This window comes from Peromyscus leucopus, chromosome 10, assembly GCF_004664715.2.
Source record: "Peromyscus leucopus breed LL Stock chromosome 10, UCI_PerLeu_2.1, whole genome shotgun sequence".
NCBI lineage: Eukaryota > Metazoa > Chordata > Mammalia > Rodentia > Cricetidae > Peromyscus > Peromyscus leucopus.
Window position 1 is genome coordinate 3,685,974 of NC_051071.1, and position 22,425 is coordinate 3,708,398.

A 22,425-nucleotide genomic window follows, 5' to 3' on the forward strand; every position below is an offset into this window, starting at 1 on the left:
TTTAGGGTTGATTTCTTCTGTTTCTTCTGTCTTGGTATGTTCAGGTCTTGCAGGTGTAGAATCACTAGGTTCTGATGTTGCCATATAGGTCTTTATGTTGTTACCTGTATTTTTGCACTGGCGTCTACTCATCTCTTCCTCTGCTTGGTGCAGGTGGTGTCTGTGTCTTAGAGTGCCTCCCTTGTTCTAATTTTTAGTCTTGGTTCAGTAGGAGTTCTTGGTTAAATTGGTGCTATTGGGCTGTTTCTTCAGGGGCAGCTGATCTTAGTCGGTGAAGTATATACTTATGATTCTGGTGATCTGGTTTGGTGGCTGGGCAGTGCCTTCTTCTGTGTTCCCAGGTCACGTTTTGTTCATTTGTCAACTCCTCAGCTGATCTTGTTTCTTCAGACTTCAAACTGTAGGGATCTGAATCCTGTCCCGGATGGATTTCAGCTGAGTGAGGTAGTCTCAGTAACACCTCCAAGTTGTTGGGTTTTGCAGGATCAGCAGCTGGGCCCTGGATTGTCCTCAGATGGAGTGTTCAGATTTGTTCTGGTTCCGTCCCACGGAGATAGCTTCTTCCACGGGTGTTGCAGTTAGAGGCATCCCTGCCTCTGCTTGTTGCTGTTGCCGGGCTCGTCTACCTCTGCAGGCCGCTGCTGGGCCTGTATGTCCCTGTTGGCCGCTGCTGCCCAGCCCATCTACCTCTGTGGGCCGCCGCCGCGGGCCTACCTGCCTCTGCTTGTCGCTGCTGCTGGGCTCGTCTACCTCTGCGGGCCGCTGCCGGGCCTGTATGTCCCTGTCAGCTGCTGCTGCCAGGGCCTGTCTACCTCTGCGGGATGTCGCCGGGCCTGTATGACCCTGTCGGCCGTAGCTGCCAGGCCCATCTACCTCTTTGGGCTGCCGCTGTGCCTGCATGTCTCTGCCGGTCGCCGCCTGGCCTGTATGTCCCCTGTCGGCCCCGCTGGGCCTGTATGTCCTCAAAGTCATTCTTTCTTTATATTTGCTTATTTAGGCTGAGTTACTCTGCTGTGTCCTTGAGACACTACCTTCATATCACTGTAGCTGATAACATCTGAACCTCAAGGCAGAAACTTCCTTTTGCTGTAGGATCTATTCAGTGGCAGAGGAAACACTTCCCATTACAGCATGAAGTGGAGAGAATGGCCACTGGTTCAAAAAGAAATGCATCATCACATATATCCACCAAAAATGTTTCAGAACATTAATCCTGAGCTAAACAGTGAACAATTTTTAAAAACCAGAGTTACTATTTCTATGTATTACTTTTGTCGTCCTCTGATTCTACTTATAAGAGCAGGTAAGGGTTAGGAAACACAGGTCAATAATATAAGGTCACAAGTACTAAATAGATACATTTCAGAGAAATACTAGAAAACATGCAAATGAAAAAAGAGTTTTCCTCATTAATACCTATGTCAAATAAGTATCATTAAATCTTTATGTAATTTTATCCCAAATTAACATTAATGTAACTATACATTGCTACTGTAAAAACAAAATTTCAAAACTTGCATAAGTAAACTTATTTCACTGCAATATCAAGTTAATCTCAGAAAACACAATCTTCCAAGTACCTGCTATCAATGATATGGCCCAAATTTAAGTTCTTATCTGAACATTTCACTCATGGCGGGCCATGGTACATTGATGTGTCCCCTGGCTGTGGCGAGTTCACAGTGTGTGGGCCTGACCTACAGCATAGTAGATCACCTTGGTACACAGGTGTCTCCAAGTCATGCAACATGCATGGTGGATTTAGCTTTGGCTAGGTACAGACCAAAAAAGGGGGGAGGAGAGGTTCTGTGCCACACGCTGCTAGATGTAAGAAGTCCATTGTTTCATTTTTTAATAAAAACCAGTAATACCATGGTTATTTTGGAGTTAAATTACATTCAATTATGCTTACTTTTTATGAGTGGTGATTCTGATAAACTTGATAAATGCTTTAGGCATATGATTGCCCAACTTAAAGAAGTTAAAAATTTTTTTTTTAATTTTCAGCAGTATCTTTCGGTGAAACAGTATTATCTCCAAACACTCAAAGAAAAACTATTGGGAAAATTTAGAGTTTCTTGGTTGATCAACAAAGCTCCACACAAACTCCCAAAATAATCAAGTGATTTTCATTTCACTAATGTGTTAATTAATTACCAGGCATTAGCTAATTTAATGTAGTGTATGAACTAAAAATATAATTTTTTTCCAGATAAATAGAGGACAGAAGGAAGAACAGAACTAACTCAGACATTTCTCTACACACTAAAAGCTGTGCAATCAACAGGTCCTGACAACTCCTTTATCTACATATGGTAAAAGTAGACATATGTGATTATCATGCTATTATCCTTTAGATTTAATCCTTTGAGAAAGGTTGCCCTTTAATTCAATTCCCTACAATGTAGACCAGGCAAAGATGTACCAAAATTTAACATACTGCCGTAGCTTCCAGATAAACAAACAAAAAGTCAATTAGAAAGGCCAGAATATACCACTGCAGTACTGATGATGCTGATGTCTGGGCATTTTCTACAGGCTAACAAATAATATTTTCAAATGACTTTTCTTACCTAAAACTTACTTGTTTTAAAAACACACTTATTCACTTAGCAAGTTCCGATTGAAGAAAACAATTGGTAGGCCTTTCCAAGATCAAGTCAGATTTCAATTTTTAATTTCTAGCTTTACAAAGTGCTTCAGAGAATGTTGGTGACCACAGATATACACTTTTCTTCTATTTTTGCTTCACAGTGATTTGTTTTAAGCACCTTTTCTCTGTTTTGTCCTGAGTTGCTGAGCTGCTTATATGTATAATTTTAAGTCTTTAGGGTTGAAACATTTAGAGCCATAACAACTTACTCTTTTTTTCCTAGACTGATCAGTTTTTCCTCTACTGACTTCAACTGCATGAGACCTGTTGATATTGTTGCTCAGGCATCTGTGGCTCTGCCCACTACTAACTCCTATCCCCCCACCTTTTTCCTTCATAAATATATATATATTTGCATTTTCAAGGTAAAGTTTATTTGGTTTTTTTTTTCATTTTTTTTATTAAGAAATTTTTTATTCATTTTACATCCCAACCACAGATCCCCCTCTCTTCCCTCCTCCCAACCCACGAAACCCACTATGCACCCTATCCCATTCCCTCCTCCAACAAAGTAAGGCTTCCCATGAGGAGTCAATAGAGCCTGGTACATTCAGTAGAGGCAGGTCCAAGTCCCTCCCCCTACATCAAGGCTGTGCAAGGCGTCTCACCATGGGTAGTGGGCTCCAAAAAGCCAGCTCATGCACCAGGGATGGATCCTGATCCTACTGCCAGGGGGCCTCTTTAGCAGATCAAGCTACACAACTGTATCAATTATGCAGAGGGCCTAGTCCAGTCCTATTCAGGCTGCACAGCTGTTGGTCTAAAGTTCATGAGTTCCCCAAACCAAGCTATTTGGTTGTCTCTATAGGTTTCCCCATCATGATCTTTTGATGACCTTTGCTCATAGAATCCCTCTTCCCTGTCTCCTGCAGCTCAGCCTGGTGCTTGGCTGTGGATCTCTGCATCTACTTCTATCAGTTACTGGATGAAGGCTCTATGATGACAGTTAGAGTATGATCTGATTACTGGGGTAAGCCAGTTCACCCCAGCCTTCTTTCAATGTTTATTCACTCTGTTCTTTCTGGGGTAATTCTACAAGCCTATCTTCAAGATAGCTGACTTCGCTGTCACTTCTGTTCTGCTTTCAAGCCCATGCAATGAATTTTGCTTTATACCTTTTACTCCTCAGCTTTTCCTCAGAGAACTTCTACTTTTCAGTATTGCAAATGTATTTACTTCATGAAGCCCAGCTATAATAACTGCTTTCAATAACTTGCTATTTCCAACATCTGGATCATCCCAGGCTTGACAACTGTTCATTGTCTTTTCCTTGAGATTAACTATATGGTTCTTCATATATCTAGTAATTTTAGAGTGCATCCTAGACAAGGTAAATGTTATGTTTCGCAAATTCTGGGTCCTGTGTCTTGTCATCCTTTGATGACTAAAAGGTTTATTCATTTGATTTAGCAGGCAGATAATATAGTTAGGTTCAGATTACAATTTCTGCTATATCTTCAACAGACAGTATTTCTTCTTAATGTTACTTCTGTTCTCAAAGTCTTTGTTATGCAGTTTTGGGCCTGATCTAAGGGCTTACTTAAGGCTTTGGTCATAGTTTAAATTTTGCTTTCAACAATCTGGACTCTCCTGTACATTTGAAACTAACAGTGAGCCTAAGAATATGCAAATTCATATGCATAATCAGCAGGTCTCTCCAATACTGCCCGTATGCAGTTCTGACACTTTCATTCTAATTAGCTAATTGTTCACATGGAAAAACAGGTTTGTATTGGGATTTTAGCTGCTGGAGCCACTGCTACTACCCAGCTTCAGACTAGGGCCCTCGCTCAGAGCAATACAGTAAGAGAAAAAGTAAACTGGGGGATCCACTGTCCCATAGGGTCACCTCACCAAATTACCACATTTATCACCTGCCTACTTTGGTATATGTGGCAGAATCATTGGGTAGTTCCTTTTTCTAAAATTTTAACCAGTGTTATTATTTTGTGGTTGGTTGCTTGGTTGGTTTATTAAGATAGGATGTCTTGTAATACAGGCTGGCTTCCAACTCCCTTTGTGACTCAGGATCCCTTGATCTCCTGATAGCTATGTCTCTACCTCCCCAGACAATGGTATGTGTCACCATACTAAGCTTGATCACAGCTTTTAAATATAATTAACAAGACAGCAAGAGTGAGGCTGCAGTGGGGTTACTTCCGCTAAGCTAGTAAGTGACCCCACACTGCACATGAATAATTCAGTAGCATTGAAAGCTAGTCATGGTGGTACACACCTATAATCATAGCATCCTTGGCTACATAGTAAGTTCAAGACCAGTCTGAGATACATAAGAACTTATCTTAAAAAAATAAAAATAGCACTGAAATTTACCCAGAAAAAAATTCTACAGAGTAACTTAAATATAAAAAGTAAACCGATGAGGATAGAGGGATGATTCAGGCAGTAAAGTAATTGCCAACCAAGTATCAACCAGATCCTTTCACTCACTTAAGAACCAGGTGCAGCAAAGTGACTCTTTAACATCACTACTAAGGAGTGAGACATGGTAGAGACAAAACAGATCCCTAGAGTTCACTAGCCAGTCATTCTAGCTCTATATTCAATGAGAGACCCTGCCTCAAAAACTAAGATGGAAAGCCACAAGAAAACAACCAACATCAATGTCTGGCTTCCATATACATGTTCACAAGTGTACATGTACCCACAAGGGCACATTAACATACATACACATACAAAATAAATTTTTAAAGAAGCAAATCAACTGTGGATTCCTTAAAAAGTACAACTGTAGGAGGATAATGAGAAAGTTCAATCAGTAAAGCATTCATTTTACTATGAGGTCTATGAGGACCTGATTTTAATCCCTAAAACCCATATTTTAAAAAAATACAATTTAGGGGGCTGTGGATATAGTTCAGAGGTAGATTGCTTACCTAGTATGTTCAAGGTACCAGGCTCAATCCTTAGCAAAGAGGGAGAGAATGAGATTGAGTATATAAATACAATCCTGGACTATTTATGAAGAAGAAAATAAAGGACCAAATGACCACTTCTAGCAAATAAATATTATACAAGCACATTATTGAAGAAGAAAAAGAAATACCCTGCCTTTCAAGATTAGATTTATATTTTTTTTAAGATATGTTACTAAACATTATTTATTGCAGCATATTGACCTCCATAGAGTCAGTGCCAGGATAAATGAAAACTAGAAGGGTACTGAATGAATGCCTCAATGAGGAAAAAATTAAGCAAGGGCAAAGGACATGCCTTTTAGTACAGCACAGACACTGTAAATCACTATGCGAATATAAATCACATTCTTATTGGTGCACATTTTATGGGGTTGGCAGTTTTCTCACCTCCTCTATCTCTGATGCAGTATATACAAATGCTACTAAATACTATTCATCCCATTGGGTTTCAAAACCTTAATGAATAGGGGCCATGTTTCAGTTTTCTCAATACATTTCATATGATCCACTTGAGTTCTCACTACAGTCTTAGTCAACTAATGCTATTTACTAGCTTTGTCAAAGTCAAAGGAGAAAGAAGACTGCCCTTACAATTTCAACTAATGCTGGGAAGCCTTTGTAGAACCTCTCGCACTAGATATCGTCTACCTAAATTCTGTAAAATGCTGCCTACCTCTAGGGGAACACAATTAATGGTTAAGGTGCTGCAAGCCCAACAAGAATAATGTTGTATGATCTAATTCACTTTAGCCATACAGCAGCTATTGGCAGAATGAGCAAAATGACCATTTCTCGATAAGAAGAGGAGGAGGAGGAATCGAGGGAGGAAGAGGAAGAGCAGCAGCAATCTACAATGGTGCTCACACTTCTTAGCAGAAGGCAGGCACAGAAAAAAGAATTCTGGAAGCTCAGGAGACAACATGAGAGGGCTTATACAATGAGATTTTAGGAAATTATTAAAGTTGTGAATAAACTGGGACTTGAATGCTTAGATTAACTAGAATTTCAAATCTTCATACTAAAATGTAAACTGGGGAAGCTTAAATTCGAAACAAAATAAACTACTTAGAGAATGTTAGGAGATACAGAGATGTAAAAAAAGAAAAAATATAGTGAATACATTGTTTTGTTTTTCACATGATTTGTGTGTAAGAGAGAAGGGGGGAAGAGAGAGAGAGATGGGGGGGGAGAACATGCCCAGAGCTCAGACGACAACTTACAGGAGTTACTTTCTTCCATCATGTGGGTCCTGAGGATTAAACTCAAGTTGTCAGACTTGATGGCAAGTGCTTTTACACACTGAGATATCTGGTTAGGCCAGTGAAAATATTTGGACAGAGTGAAGTTGTATCACAGCTAGATATCCATAATAATGACTTCAATAAAGCCAATGATATTTGTAGTATGCCTGTAACCACTTTAGTATCTATGGTCACAGGAGTCAGGGTTAGGGTTAGGGTTGGGTTCTGGGTGAAGACTGGAAGAGTTATGTGTTCTGAACTAGCAGTGGGAACAGCAAATGTTTTCCCATGAAGAAGGATGTCTTGACTCATAGCATAGTGTGCTTGCTGGATATGGGGCATTCTATTACAGACCAAGGAGAACTGGAAACAAAGTACCAGTCTGTTTGGGGATGTATTGTGGATGCTGAACTGATATTCCTGAACTGATAAGATACTACCATGGTTATTTATTAAGTGGTGCTGCTTACGGTGCAAGAGAAGCCATGAGGCACGACAAAACCCACTGTAAGAGTTTATAAAGGGAAGGGAAGAGAAACGGTGTGCACAGGCCTATAAAATGACCATGCAGGAAGAGAGAGAAGGAATAGGTGGAACCTGTTTTTATAGGTAACCCCCCATGCGCACATGGGCTTACATAGCTACATCATGCATGTGCATAGATTACGTGATCACACAGCGCACAGATTACATAGGACCTAAGGCCCTAGGATGACTAAGCATCTTGCCTGACTACTGGACAGCGCATGTGCAGTCATACAGCTGGGGGAGTGGCTAGGAATTCTAACAACCGCTCCTTGGTAGTTGAGGCCCAAAAGAACAATTAGAATCTGAAAACTGTTCAGTCTTTCAAAGATGATGTTGCCAATTTGTTGTCAGAAAGCCATAAATGAAAAAAAATCTAAGAAGCCCAGAACCAAAACTCCCGATTCAGTTTTGTTACTCCAAGTGTCCGGAAATAAAATATGCCAACATATTGCTCTGAAGAAACAACACACCAAGAAAGTAAAGAGGAGGCTGCAGAATATGATAAACTTTTGGCCAAGAGAATGAAAGAAGCCAGGAACAGATTGTCCAGAGATGTAGGCTGGCCTCACTGAGAACTTTTACTTCTAAGTCTCAGTCCAGTCAAAAGTAAGAGTGCTGGGGATGGGGAGATGGCTCCACAGTTAAAAAGATTGGTTGCTAATCTGGAGAATATAGGTTCGATTCCCAGCACCCACATAGCAGCTAACAACTATCTGTAACTCCAGTTCCCACTTCTGGCCTCTGTGGACACTGTGTGCAGACATATATGCAGGCAAAACACCCATGGACATAAAATAAATAATAAAATTTAAGAGTCACTAAGAGTAACAAATAGCCAGTTGTGGTGGCACATGCTGGTAGGATTTGCTGAAGGAGGTGGAGGTAGGAGGATCACGAGTTCGAGGCCAGCCTGGGCTACACATTTAAAAAAAAAGAGTAACAAATAAATGATCAGGACTTTATCCTGATAAACTCATCTATCAGGCTAGACTAGCTGGCCATCAAGCCTCAAGGATCCTTCAGTCTCCTGTTCCCTACCACTGAAATAAAAAACACACCATTACACCCAGTATTTAATGTGGATTCTGTGGAATGAATTCAAATCCTCATGTTTACTGACTAAGCTATTTCCCTACCCTCATATTCTTAATGTCTTTCTTTGTTGTTGTTGTTTTGGTCTTTTTTAAGACAAGGTCTCTCTATGTAGCCCTGACTGTCCAGAAACTCACTATATAGATAAGGCTGGCCTTGAACTCACAGGGATTCACCTTTAATCCTCTGCTCTCAAGGTGCTAGGATTAAAGATGTGAGCAACTACACTCAGCTACTGATGTCTACTGTAAAACTTTAGGAGTCCCAAGGTCAAAAGACTGACCAAAACTTAAAAAGCAGCATTAATTCTTCATTTATTCTACTTCACAGAATTGTAGCAGAATATGAAAATAAATAATTGGCTTTTAAAATATAATTATTATAATGTACACTAAGAAATGCTACATAACAAAAATGTTAATGTTACAGTATTTGAAAGCCAAGATTTTATTGTAAAGCTTATAAAATAAATAAATAAACAAAAAGGTTTAAGGTAAAATGACCTGAAGCAGTTACTGCCTTACTTGATAAAAGTTCCATTTTTGATTCTTGAATCATTTCAGAGACATCAGAGTAGCTTGCATTTTGAATACATTTAAAGTATTCCCTAACACTCCTACACTAAAAGTGTAATCCAGGTCCAAAAAGAAAAAGTAAACAATCTGGCATTATCAACCTGACTTCTGCTAGACTGAACAACAGATCTTGTAGCAAGCCTTTTCTAGATTAGCAATTTAGTACTAACAGAGATACCAAGTTTTGCTATGAAGAAAAGTCACTTGGGAATTAAAAAGAAGCAAAATGTAACAAGCATACTTACTCCTTTTGAAAAGCCATGCACAGAGGGGAACTGAATCCAAAGACCAAGCACATCTGAGCATCTGGGCTGTAGCCATTCTGCAGTAGTATTTCCAGGCACTCTTCCCGTCCTCCAAACACTGCAGAGTAAACCGGGCTCACTTTGTCAGGTCCAGTGTCACAAGCGCGGTTAGTAAGTGGTATTAATAAGTCCAAGATCCTTCAAATATACAAATGGGAGGAATATTTAATATAGTAAATACACCTGCTTTCATTGTTCACTATTACTTGCCTTACCACCACCACAAACTATGCTCCTAAATCCAATTTTATGTTTGATATTTCAGGACCTAACAAGTTATTTAAATATTCATTACATTAAAAATAAACTAGATGGGAAATGAGGGGCTAGGGATATTGCCCAGAGATAGAATTCTGGCATACTATGCTGGAGGCCCTGGGTTGAGTTTCCAGCACTGAAAATTGTATATTAACCAGCTGTGGTAACACATACCTATAAGTCAGCAGTCAGAAAATTCCAGGAACCAGAGTTACCTACAAAGGCTCTGTTCACAAACAAACAAATAATAACAAAAGATAAAATGAAGCACTTTCCTTCTTAAACACTAAACTTAAACACTTGGCTTTGTTTCCTTATTAGTAAGAATTTTTTAAGAACATGAGTGACAATGAAATTAGAAATTAATTTTTAATCAGAAGAAATTAAAGCTATAGTAAAATACTGCATTCTCAGAAAAAATGTAATCATTAACATCTGAGGTATATTTATTTAAAAAAAGTGGCTGCTTTCCCTCCATAAAACACATGTGAACTAACACTGGAGGAGAACTAAACCACAGGTGGATTATCTTTGAAGCAGGCTATAGATGAAATCAGTGGCAACAGATTTCTCAAAATTGGGCACAATTAAGGACAAATTCTTTTGAGTTTTGGTATCAATTTAAAGCTGAGCATAACTGTTAAAAGATTTTTTCTAGGTGCTGGAGAGATGGCTCAGTGGTTAAGAGCACTGTCTGCTCTTCCAGAGGACCCAGGTTCAATTTCCAGCTCCTACATGGCAGCTGACAACTGTCTATAGCTCCAGCTGTAAGGGATCTGATACCCTCACATAGACATACATGCAGGCAAAACACTAATGCACATAAAATAAGAATTAAAGATTTTTCTAAATAAATAATAAACAATTAGAGGAAATGGATTTAAAACATTTTTGTAAAGAACACAAAATTGGGTGTGCACCTGGGAAAAGTTGGAGGAGGGTGATTATGTTCAAAACATGTATCACAGTCTCAAAGAACTAATAATAAATTTTAAAGAGCAAGCAGAAGAAATATCAAATGCTGAAACCAAGTATGTTATTAAAAGTAAGAATCTGCATGACACTTCTTAAATATAATAAATGTGTCTAAGTTTTAAAGATGAACTAGAAAAAGTATACTGTCACAAGGCTTACAAAGAACTTTAAGGACACATGCCACCTAGCAACAAAATATCCAGCTTGTGGACTCCCATTTTCCTACTGTATAAACCAATGATTATTTTGTTATTTTTAATTAAACAACACTAATGATATCTATAGAAAGTACTATTGAAGAATGATGACACTGCAAACATGATTTTTAAATCTGTCCATACTGATTTATGGGAGGGAGCCTTATTCTTATTGACTTAACCATGTTACTAACTTCTAAAATTTCCATACTCCCCAATATACATTCTCCAAAATATACTAATAATTTCCTAGGGACTTCTAGCAAAGAAAGAATAACAGAAGCAAGAAACAATACCAGACCAGAGGTGAGATTAGGTAACAAGTCTAATCAAAGGGTTTAGGATGGGATGAACTACTCATCACACAAAAAAGGAAAATACCATTCCAAAAACATCAAAGACTCTTTCTGCAGACAGGGAGATAGTGCAAATTAGTAAGGCCATCACACTGCTAGTTGAAGATACTTGGTATAAAGCCAGGAGGAAAGGGAAAAGATGGCCATTAGCTGTTGAAATCCTGAGAAAACTCCAGTACCCACCCCATCTCTAGTCATTCTTCCACAAAGTGGGAAAATGGAAAATTTAGACGAACTGAGAGGAGATGAAAACAGCATAGGGGAAATGAGGCAGAAATTTAGGCAACCTTCAAATTGGTTAGAGAAAGGAATGACCAAGGATTTTACCTGGAGGTAAAGGGTGTAGCTCAGATCTACCCTTAATTTGCTTTTAATTCTTTTAATGAGACCATTTTTAGCACTTACTTTGTATGGCCCATTTGTGCAGCAGCATGAATAGGCAATTGCCAATTGTCTTCATTACAGTAAAGATCAGGATCTGCCCCACTGGACAGCAAAAGTTCCACACATTTTATATGACCCTCTTGTGCAGCAATAAACAAGGGAGTAGCTTTGTCCGAGGCTTGACAATTGATATTTGCACCTAACACAAAACAAAACATTTAGCCAATAATCCTCATAGGTCTTTTTAAAAAATAACATAACATAAATTTCAAACTACCATAACAGGCTTTCATGGTACAGCAGCTTTCACCCTTAGTGGATGCTGTTAGGGAAAATATACTTATTTTACAAACCTGTTGACAATTATTTAAATTGTTTTTGGTCTCTATCAGTAAGAATACAAACAATCATATTTTAGAATTCATTTTTAACCAAAAAAATCATATTCAATGAAGGCTACTTATTACAATCCCTCTTCCAACAAGCACTGTGGGTTCAAAGTACAAATATTTTTAAGGATTTATTTCAATGTGTATTCATGATTTATATGTATGTATGCACACATCTGTGCACGTGCATGTAAGTATCCATGAAGGCCAGAAGGGGGCATCAGATTCCCTTGGAGGTGGAGTCCATAAACAACAGTAAGTCCACCTAACATGGATAGTGGATTTGAATTCCACCCTTCTCCAAGGGCAGCACAAGCTCTTAGCCTCTCAAGCCCCAAAATATAAACATTTTGGAAGGAAAAGAGGCTAGATGTGGTGATAACAACCTATAATTCCAGTTCTTTGGATTCTGAGAAAAGAGGATTACAAATAAATACACTGATGATAATTCCCAGGAAAGCATAAGTTATGAGACTTTACGGATGTCACTAACCAATTTTAGACTAAGATTTAAGAGGGTAATTACCAGTAGATATATGGCTAATATATATGGGATCTAAGACTAAAAACTATATTGATTAGAGTTACTTTATTATTAGTCTTTTCTTCCTTTATGAGTATTGCATAGTAAAACCAACAATAAATGAGGATGATTTTTTTAATGGATCTTAGTAGATTTTAAAATAAAAACTCTGTTATTTTAATACTACTATATACAGATTGAAAAAGGCAGCCAGACATGGTAGCGCAAACATTTAATCCCAGTGCTTGGGAGGCAGAAGCAGGCAATTCTCTGTGAATTAAAGGTCAGCCTGGTCAACACAGTAAGTTTTAGGACAGCCAAAACTACATAGTGAGATCCTGTTTCCATAAATAAACAAACACACAAACAAAAAGATTTGAAAAGGCTGAAAATGACTTTACTTCTTGTAAAACTTTTTAAGAACAGTATATTTCCCTAATCTTATCACCAGCAAATAACGTATTAAATCTGTTAAGATTTATGCTATTACATGATAGTGCTAATTTTTAAATTTCCCAAATACATCTCAGTATAAAAAACACCATAAAACATGGGGAAAATTGACTATCTTTTATTCAAAATAATCTTACATAAGATGTGATCTTACACAATCACTAAGAAAAGAAGGAGTCCAACACTAAGACCTGCTTTAAAAAAAAAAATGAACCTTCTAGTCTGAGTGATAACTTCAAAGTATCAAAAATAATAAGGAATCAGTTCTTCTAAGACTACAATGGAAAAAGTTTAAAAAATAACAGACACTGAAAGTCATTTTAGAAGTGAGTTATATAGTTACAATATAAACAGATCTTCATACCTTTTAATTATATAAAAATTACCATTTATAAGTGTAGAGAGAAGAAAAATTAAAAACAAAGAAATACAGGAGTAAACATGCCCTGATTGTGCTGAAAAAAATATTAGTTTCTAGATCTCTGGTCAGTAGTCTGGGGTTCTTAATGTTAAAATATATCATTTCAAGAAGTAATTTGAGAATCCTGTTCTTTAAGATACAGGTTCATAATTTCTCAGACACCTTCACCTCAAACTTCATGAAGGTGCATTTCTTTTACTTCCTATCTTGACTTTATGTAAAGATTTGTAAGGAAAACCAGAAATAAGAAAACTATGTCCCAGGTTTTTGGTAAGATTTGGTCTATCTGGAGGGTTGTTTTCGTTTTTTTGTTTTGTTTTTTGAGACAAAGTCTTTCTATGTAGTCCTGGCTGTCCTGGAATTCACTATGTAGACCAGTCAGCAAATCTAGTGATATGTTTCTCCCTCTGACTACCCATAGTTTCCCACCTTAGCTCTGCCGAAACACACACCCTAAAAAGACTATAAAGCCCTTCTATGATGAACCCTTCTGGTCAGAAGATGTTACAAAAATAATGCCATGGTAACACTGTCTTCTCTTGCAATGCTTCATGTGTAAGTAGTCACACACAAACCTTTAGCTGGTTTATTCTGCCATTAACACAATACAATGCAAACATGTTTTGGATAAGCCAATTTAAATAATCAGACAATTATCAAAACATAACTGGCCGGGCGGTGGTGGCACACGCCTGTAATTCCAGCACTCGGGAGGCAGAGGCAGGTGGATCTTTGTGAGTTCGAGGCCAGCCTGGTCTACAGAGATAGTCCAGGACAGGCTCCAAAGTTACAGAGAAACCCTGTCTCAAAAAAAAAAAAAAAAAAACTGTAACTCTGGCCGGACCTCTGACCCCTCAGTTAAGCAGGGTATGTGTCATTGCTGGTAACATACTTAATAACCAGGACTGACATTACTGTGTACACTTTTATTGGCTACTTACATAAATTTCATCACTCATTCAAGAATCATTCTTCATAGGAACACAGTTAAAAAACATGATCCTCTCAGCACAAAGGCTAATGGCTCTTACCAGATAAAATAAGAATGTTCAAGCTCTCTAGCTTCCCATACTGAGCAGCCACAAACACGGGTGTGATTCCAAAGTCATCCTGGCATTCTCTGTCTGCTCCATTTTTAAGAAGCAGTTTTATAATCTCAGCATTTCCCTAAAGCACAGATACATATTTTAAGTTTAGAAACCTCTTTATTGTTGTGTTTTACTTTTCTTATCTTCTCAATAGAGAATAGCTTTAAGGGAAAAATGCAGTGTCTTGTTACATTGGATGAAAAGATATGACTAATGAGATTACAGCCCATTAAGGATAGACATGAAATACTGGCCTCTAGAAATTTTAACCCTTAATCCTATAAAGTTAGATTGCTAACTCAAGTAGTAGGGACCTATCATGCTTTCTAAACATGCAATTATAATAAAATATACCAGATTCTGAGAGTTTCATAACTATGTGGCCAACATTTTAAATTTAGATAATCCCTATAGCCCAAAGCTGCTCTGGTCACTATAGCAGCTGGCTTATTTAGAATGGTTATTAGCATTTAGATTGCCTGTTCTATGTTGTACTAATCATTATAAATCACAGGTAAGTAAGAAGCAAAAACTGTATAGAACTGTCATTTTAAAAGGGTAAGACATATAATTTACATGGAAATGAAATAATAAGTTTAGAGATTACCTGGAAAGAAGCCTGGTGCAAGGAATTCCATCCACACATAGAATGGAATCCATTAACATTTGCTCCATGTTGAAGCAACAGCTTTAGCACATCTATCCGTCCACTTTCAACAGCTGCAATTACAGAGAAATTATAGTCAGCAAAAAGACATTTGTAGGACTGGATACTTCTATCATGTTCTCATCATTTTATACACCTTGGAATGCACAATGCTACTGTCATTCCTAGACATTTATCATAATTATCTTAGCCCTATTTCATATGCATAGGCCTTTCTGCATGCATGAAAAATTGTTCTCAATGATACATTAAAAGAGATAGAGGATGTATACTTGGCATAGTAAACATTATCATTAAAAAAGGAGATAGAGGAAAAGGAAGCAACAAACAAACATTTATTCTCTCTGTTATATTGGTGACAATATGGCTCTAGTTCATTAAAAATGCAGCTGAGTGTGGAACAGGGTATACAGTACAGAAAACTAGTCTGGAAAAGAAGTCTCAATAAATGATGGAAGGGGTTGCTAACATCACCATTTTATCACAAGTGACAAGAGTAACCACCAAAGTGAAAGCAAGTTCTACATCTTAGGATTTTTTTTTCCATTATTGTTGTAATTTAAAAGCAGCAAGGAGTCACAACATACAACATGGGAAGTTTATTGGGTGAAGGACAGAGAAGGGGGAAGAAAAGTGGGCAGCGACCAGTCCCAGACCCTGGAGCCGAGAGCAAAGGAAGAGAAAGAGAGAAAGACAGGAGGTGGGCAAGGACCTCCTTTTATGAGGAAATGTAGCGAATGCACACAGGGGGTGCTGTTAGTGGCTGCAGCTGACCCAAAGGGCAGGGCAGTACAGATGCCTAACTGCTAACATTCCTCTCTTTTGTTTATTGTTAGAAAGGGGTAGAAAGGTGAGGCTGGGATGAGGGCGCTGTGTTCTCCAGACTGCTTCTTGCTGCCCTGGGGGGCATTGGTCATCTTTGGGGGACCTGAGAAAACTAGGGTGTTGGCCACATCCTGGGGTAGCTGGCTGTTTCATTTCTCTGTTCAGGCTCTGTGGAATTGCCCAGCACTGCTTGGATGTGGCAAGATGCTGTTCATGGTGGATCCAAGTCAACTCCCTGAAGCTCACAAGAAATCATGATGAGATCACCACCCAAGATGGAGAGAGCCACATGGTTGTTGTTAATAGTTACAGGCACATACACACAGAATTAAAGAGGAGTTGAGTAATTAGAAAGGGTGTGTGCTGAGCAAGATGAAGCTGGCTTCTCCATCTCTGATTCACACATTGCAGCAAACAGGAACATTTAGAAAGGGAGAGCAGACAGACACAAGCAGATCTTGGAACAAAGAAAAGGAAAGACCTGAATGTTCTGGCATCCCAGGGATCCAGGGAGGATCAAATGAGTACAAGCTGTTTAGTATGTTGTCACAAAAGAACAGGGGCCAAGGGCTAAGAGCCAGAGAGAGACACAGTCGCCTGGTACCAGGACTTTGAGAAAAGCTTGCAGGTGAGGGACGACTGTGCTGGAGAAATGAAGCTTCACATCTAGGGGAATGGTCAGAGGCAGGTAGCCCCACCAGAGACCCACTTGTTGGTACTGAATGGAAGGCAAAGCTGTTGGTGAATGAGAAAGCAGATTTGTTGCAGGTAGAAGAAAACAGATCTGCTAGAGGTGGCCCAGGGAGTTAAGAGTCCTAGTATGAAGTAGGTACTTTTGGCAGACCCTGCCAAGTTATGACACTAAACAAACATGCCACATGCAGCAGTTAATGAAAGAGGTTTATTGGGAAGAGGAGAGCCAAAAGTGAACGAGTGAAAAGCTGCATCAGAGTGGGAACTTGAAAGAGACAGGCAGACAAGAGAAAGAGAAGCAAGAGAGAAAAGAGTCAAGAGAGGAAATTAGAGACAAAGAGGGAAGTAAGAGGCAAGAGAAGAGACCAAGGAAGCAAGCTCTGCCTGGTGGGCACTTTTCAAGGATGAACATCTCCAACAGCTGGCAGTGGAAAAGGACCTGGCAACAGGTCATGATATAACTGCTTTGGCAGCACAGGCAGACTGCTGCCAATGCTGTTACAGAAACCAACATTGGGATTCATTAAGCACAGTTAGACGTATAAGATCCCAGTGTTCTTTTTGCTATCTATTTGAGAGAGTTCACTTAATGAAAGAGGAAATGCAGCTTAACAGACTTCATACCTAGCAGGAAATGAGTGGAGGAACAAAAAGGAAGAACAGAGGGAAGGCTTAGAGCAAAGACATGAAAAAGCTTGAAAATTGGGTATCTCCTTCCAAATATCTAATCACTGGCAGAATTAGCAAAAGTCCCATAAAATATTGGGGTCTAGAGATTTGAGGTTTTCTAAAAGACATCCTATAGGAGAGGTTGGGATTATGCTGCTAGGCAAAGTCCCCATGAATGATGTAGAGAAACAAGATCCAAGGGCGTGAACTTCGTAGCATCCCAAGAATACAGGGAGGATCAGATTAAGCAGGCACAAGCTTCCCAGTGCATCATCACACAAAGAACGAGGCGAGGGGCTCTTAGTAGGCACAAGCTGTCCCCTATATCATCACACAGGAACAGAGACTGGGGGGGGTAGGGGGAGGGGGGGGCCTTGAGCCCAAGAGACAGATGGTTTGCCTGGTACCAGGGTTTGTCCCAGCAAGAGGCAAGAAACCACAGTCAAGAGACAATCCTCACTTGTGGGAAACAGCCAGAGGTGGAGAAGGGAAACTTACCAATTGTGCCGGTGTTGGATGGAAGGCCCAACAGTCGGGTAGTTGGAATATGAGCCTGCCTTAGGTAAACTGGTTCCAGGGTCCTGGTATACCTCAGACTGCTGATGAGCAGGAGGAAGCGCAAAGAGAGCCTGCCAAGTATCATGGCAGCAAATGTTGTATTTTAAAAATGGAGGAAAGGAGTCACACCATACATACAACAGGGTCCATGTGGGAGTTTTATTCAGGGAAGGAAAAAGAAGGGGCAGAGAGCAGAGAAAAAGGCAGGAGGTGGGCAAGGACCACCTTTTATAGGAAAATGTAGCAAATGTGCACAGGGGGTGCTCTTAAGTGGCTGCAGCTGAGGATATATCCTGTCAGGACCCTGAGGGCAGGGTAGTACAGATACCTAAATTCTAACAATTACTAACAGCAATCTGTTAAAACTATGTTCTTATAAATCCACTAAAGAAAATAGAGTAAAAAAGTATAATATATACCGCGTTCAATACTATCGGTTGTTGCCAAGTGGGAATCTTAGAAAGTTATTCCCTGGGGGTTGAGATGGCTCAGCAGGTAAAGGCTACTTGCCATCAAGCAACGACACGAGTTCAATCCCTAGAACTGACAGTGGAAGGAGAGAACTAACCTCAGAAAGTTATCCTCTGACTTCCACATGGATGCTGGGGAATATGAGTGTGTGTACACACACACACACAAGCGCACACAAACACATGCACACATACATACATTATACACACAATAATAATTTTTTAATCATTTCGCTCCACATAGGGAGGGTCTACCATAGTACTACATGAAATAAGTACATGCACACCTTCACAAAATAGTAATATATATATATATGTATATATATACACACTATGAATAATCATGTATGTAAGAATACTAAACAGAAAGAGCTGACATGATTACAAGGTTTATCATATGCCTGGGTATAGTAGAGAAAGTTTTAAAAACAAGGTAATGAAATCTAATACTCAGTTTGCTAATATGATGCACAAAAATACAAGACAAATATCAGCCACCTAAAACATAATTTTCTCATTTTTTATTGCAAGCATATACTCAACTAGAGCAAAAGGTGGGAAGTGGGCATCTAGACGCACAGTTATAAAATAAAAAAGGCACTAAACATTTGGGTAACAGGTGGAAATTGAAAAACTGGTAGATGAAACAGTGGGGAAATAAAATACTTAAAGGTATATGACAAAGCTAAGTGTGGTATCATATGCTAAAGGCATATCTTACTACTTGGAGGCAAACACAGGTGGATCTCCATGAGTTCAAGGCCAGCCTGGTCTACATAGGGAGTTCCAGGAGAGCCAGGGCTACATAAAGACCCTGTCTCAAAAGAAAAGAAAGCTGGGTGGGTGGTTGTAGTAGGTAACTGCTCCACATATGACCTTGAGGTACCAGCCCCTAGGGTATGGCCTCTGAGTCAGCTTAAGACCTGAGGGACATGTACACAGGCCCCTTCTCTTCTCTCTCGTGGGCTTGGATGATGCGGACTTGACTCAGGCGGCAGAAGCAGCATCCAGGACTCTGTGATGGACTTGAATTATCCTGTTTAGTGAGTTGTTTTCAATATACTTTTCTTAATAAACAGTTCCTTTATCAGTATCTGTGGATTATCTGCAATATCTGGTGCCCCAGCGTGTTGGGGAGCCATCCCCATGGCCCTAGTGGCCCTTTAAGAGTTTACCTGTCCATGCAGGCTAGCTTAATAACCCGTGCCTACTAGCAAGGAGCTCCCAGTGCCTGCCATGTAACCACCTAGAGGCCAGCGGGCCCAGTCCCAGAGGCCAGCAAAAACTGCATGCCCTTTTGTGGTCACAGCTACAAGCGAGCATGCACTTGGCGCTCCACCTCCCTTGCGCAGCAGGCAAGACACTCTGGGCACAGCAGTGCTCTGTTCTGCTTAAGCACCAGGGCCCACAGAGGTCAGAAAGTGTCAACAGGCTGCTCTTTTTTAAAAACCTGTTCCATGTAGTTGCTTAAACCCACAGAACAAACACCTTCAGAGCAGTGATTCATGGTGTGCTTTGGCACTTGTGACACCTGCTGGCCAAACATCCCTACTACACCCAAAATCATCACACAAAAAAACAGTCATTCACCCTACCTGGTTAATTAAGAGCCTGGGACACTGGGAACATCTAGGACACTTAAGACAATCTCTCAAGGATAGTATAAGAGGTAAATTACTTGATAATTTCACACTTTAAACTGATTAATTAATTAATTAATATGTAATATAAATTTTTCCTTATACTTTTAAGTCCTTCTCTCTCACCATGGCAGATAATACAATCAATCAGGAATTTAAAAACTTCTTTGTTTATACTATGTATGAAATTTTACAAGAAATATATGACCTTCCTGGGACATATACAATCTTGGCTATAATGGCTATTAGCATGATAATTCACATACCCTTAAAAAATGGTTTGATAACAGCACCAAGTATGAGACATTAATTGGACTGATACAGACTTTGCAAAGTGGTAATGAGAAATTAACCTGGTGGATTCATTCTTTAGAATCTGCTAATTTACCACATAAAATTCAGTCCATATAATCTACTAATGATAAATGGACAAGCAGAATTAATTCTATTGAAAATAAATGTGAAAAATTATCGGAAAAAACATTAAATGTGGAAGGTAATCTCTATGCCATTCAGATAAATGCCTTTCATCCTAAGGATGAAAGGTCATCGTTAATGGATAGAATGAAATCTTTAGACTCATATGTTAATGATGAAAATAAAAAATTTTGACTCTATGAAATCACTGAAATCATTATGGTACAGGAGGTACAGAATTTAGAGAAAGCTATGGTTAATCGATTTCAAGCTTTATAAGACCCTATTACAACTGATAATAAAAGTGCTCACACACAGATGGAAAGGTCAGAGGAGAAATAATATCACCAGTGCCTTACAAAGTTAGAGATGACTTACCAAAAGTGCAAGTTCTCCTTATCCCCATGTGATGCTATATCCTGTTACTATTTGTGAACAGCCAGCAACTGATCAATGTAGCTGGAGTTTTCTCCAGTCCCACCAGGGCCTGCACCCGCTCAGGCCCAAGTAAACACACAGAGACTTATTACTTATAAACTGTATGGCTGAGGCAGGTTTCTTGCTATCTAGTTCTTATATCTTAAATTAACCTATTTCTATTAATTTATAAGTTGTCACATGGCTTGTGGCTTTTACATCTTGCTTCTTCTGTGTCTGGCTGGCGACTCCTGACTCAGCCTTCCTGTTCCCAGAATTCTCCTCTCTGCTTGTCCTGCCTATACTATACTTCCTGCCTGGCTACTGGACAATCAGCATTTTATTTATCAACCAAATCAGAGCAACACATTCACAGCATATAGAGTGATATCCACAGCAGATCAATATCCTGAAGGATATGTAGAATATAGATGGAAGCCTATATATATGAGAGATTTAAAGGACATCAAGGAAGCTATAGTTACCTATGGAACACATTCAACATATGTGAAACATTTTAAATACATGGTCTTCTAGAAATAGGATCACACCAAATGACTAGAATCAACTGGTATCAGGAACATTAGAATACAGTCAACAATTACATTGGAAAAGCTGGCTGAAAGAAGCAGCAAAGGCCTTGAGCAGCAAGGTAAGACTAGATGTTTTAAGATTTCCCAAGGTCAAATTCTTGGTGAAGGCTGTTTCGCTGATGTAAATAAACAATCTACCTTTATGGGGCATACCTTATCCATATGCTGTACAGCAGCCTTAAATGCTTGGGAAAAGATTCCAGAACCAGGAAAACCAACTGAGCTCTTTATTAAAATCATACAGGGCTCAAAATTACCATTCAGTGACTTTTTACAAAGACTGACTAAAGCTGTAAACAGCTATATTAGATCAAGAGGTTAGACGAGTACTAAAGTAATACAAAAAAATAACTGCCTTTAAAGGTCAGATTAGCATCCATAGGAGAATGGCTCCAATACACAATGTTGAGTTTCTTAACTATAGTGATGAGGCTTGGATAGGAGAGGAAATTTCCAAAGGTATAAACAGACATCAAAGTGCCAAATGTTTTAACTGTGGGAAACCAAGCCATATAAGAAGGAATTGCACATAGAGCACTCCTAGAAGCAACGCTTCTAGAAATGACCCAAAGAGGAGACAAACATCCTGGATTACACAGAAGAAGCAACAAAGGCTGAGATTGGACCAATGAATGCACGTCAAAAAGAGACATACAAGGCAACCCTTTACAATCAGGAAACACCTTGGTGAGGCCTCTCACAGGCCCACAAATCGAACATGGTCCAACCATGTCTAGTCACTGTGGAGAAAAAAGTTCCCCAGGACAATTAAATAATCCAGTGCCTAATGTAAAAAACCATACTCCACTGGATGATAAAACAGCTTTGATGGATGAACCAAAAATACCAAGAAACACCATAAAACTAATATTTTGCCAGGCTCTCAAGAACGAATGAAGAGCAAAGCTAAGGGAACAAATAAATAACCTTATACTGGAAGGAATACTGGACACAGGTGTGGACCTGACTATAATTACATCAGAATCATGGCATTCAAATTGGCCTCTTTAGGAGGCAGATGCTCATTTCTAGGGATTGGAACCCTATCTCAGGAAAAAACAAAGTACGAGATGGGTTGAATGCATAGTATGGTGATATT

At 39.2% G+C, this 22,425-nt stretch overlaps 1 protein-coding gene across 7 annotated transcripts in view; it reads right to left on the reverse strand.

Moving 5' to 3' along the window:
• The window catches only part of Asb3 (ankyrin repeat and SOCS box containing 3), a 162,228-nt gene that overhangs the window by 60,585 nt on the left and 79,218 nt on the right, over window positions 1-22,425 (reverse strand). For all 7 annotated transcript variants that reach the window (XM_028860873.2, XM_028860877.2, XM_028860874.2 and 4 more), the window contains 4 exons: window positions 14,985-15,097; window positions 14,321-14,456; window positions 11,525-11,702; window positions 9,274-9,471 (listed from right to left, as the gene is read on the reverse strand). In XM_028860873.2, the coding sequence (XP_028716706.1) occupies window positions 9,274-9,471; window positions 11,525-11,702; window positions 14,321-14,456; window positions 14,985-15,097 (625 nt within the window). The remainder of the gene's footprint in view (window positions 1-9,273; window positions 9,472-11,524; window positions 11,703-14,320; window positions 14,457-14,984; window positions 15,098-22,425) is intronic.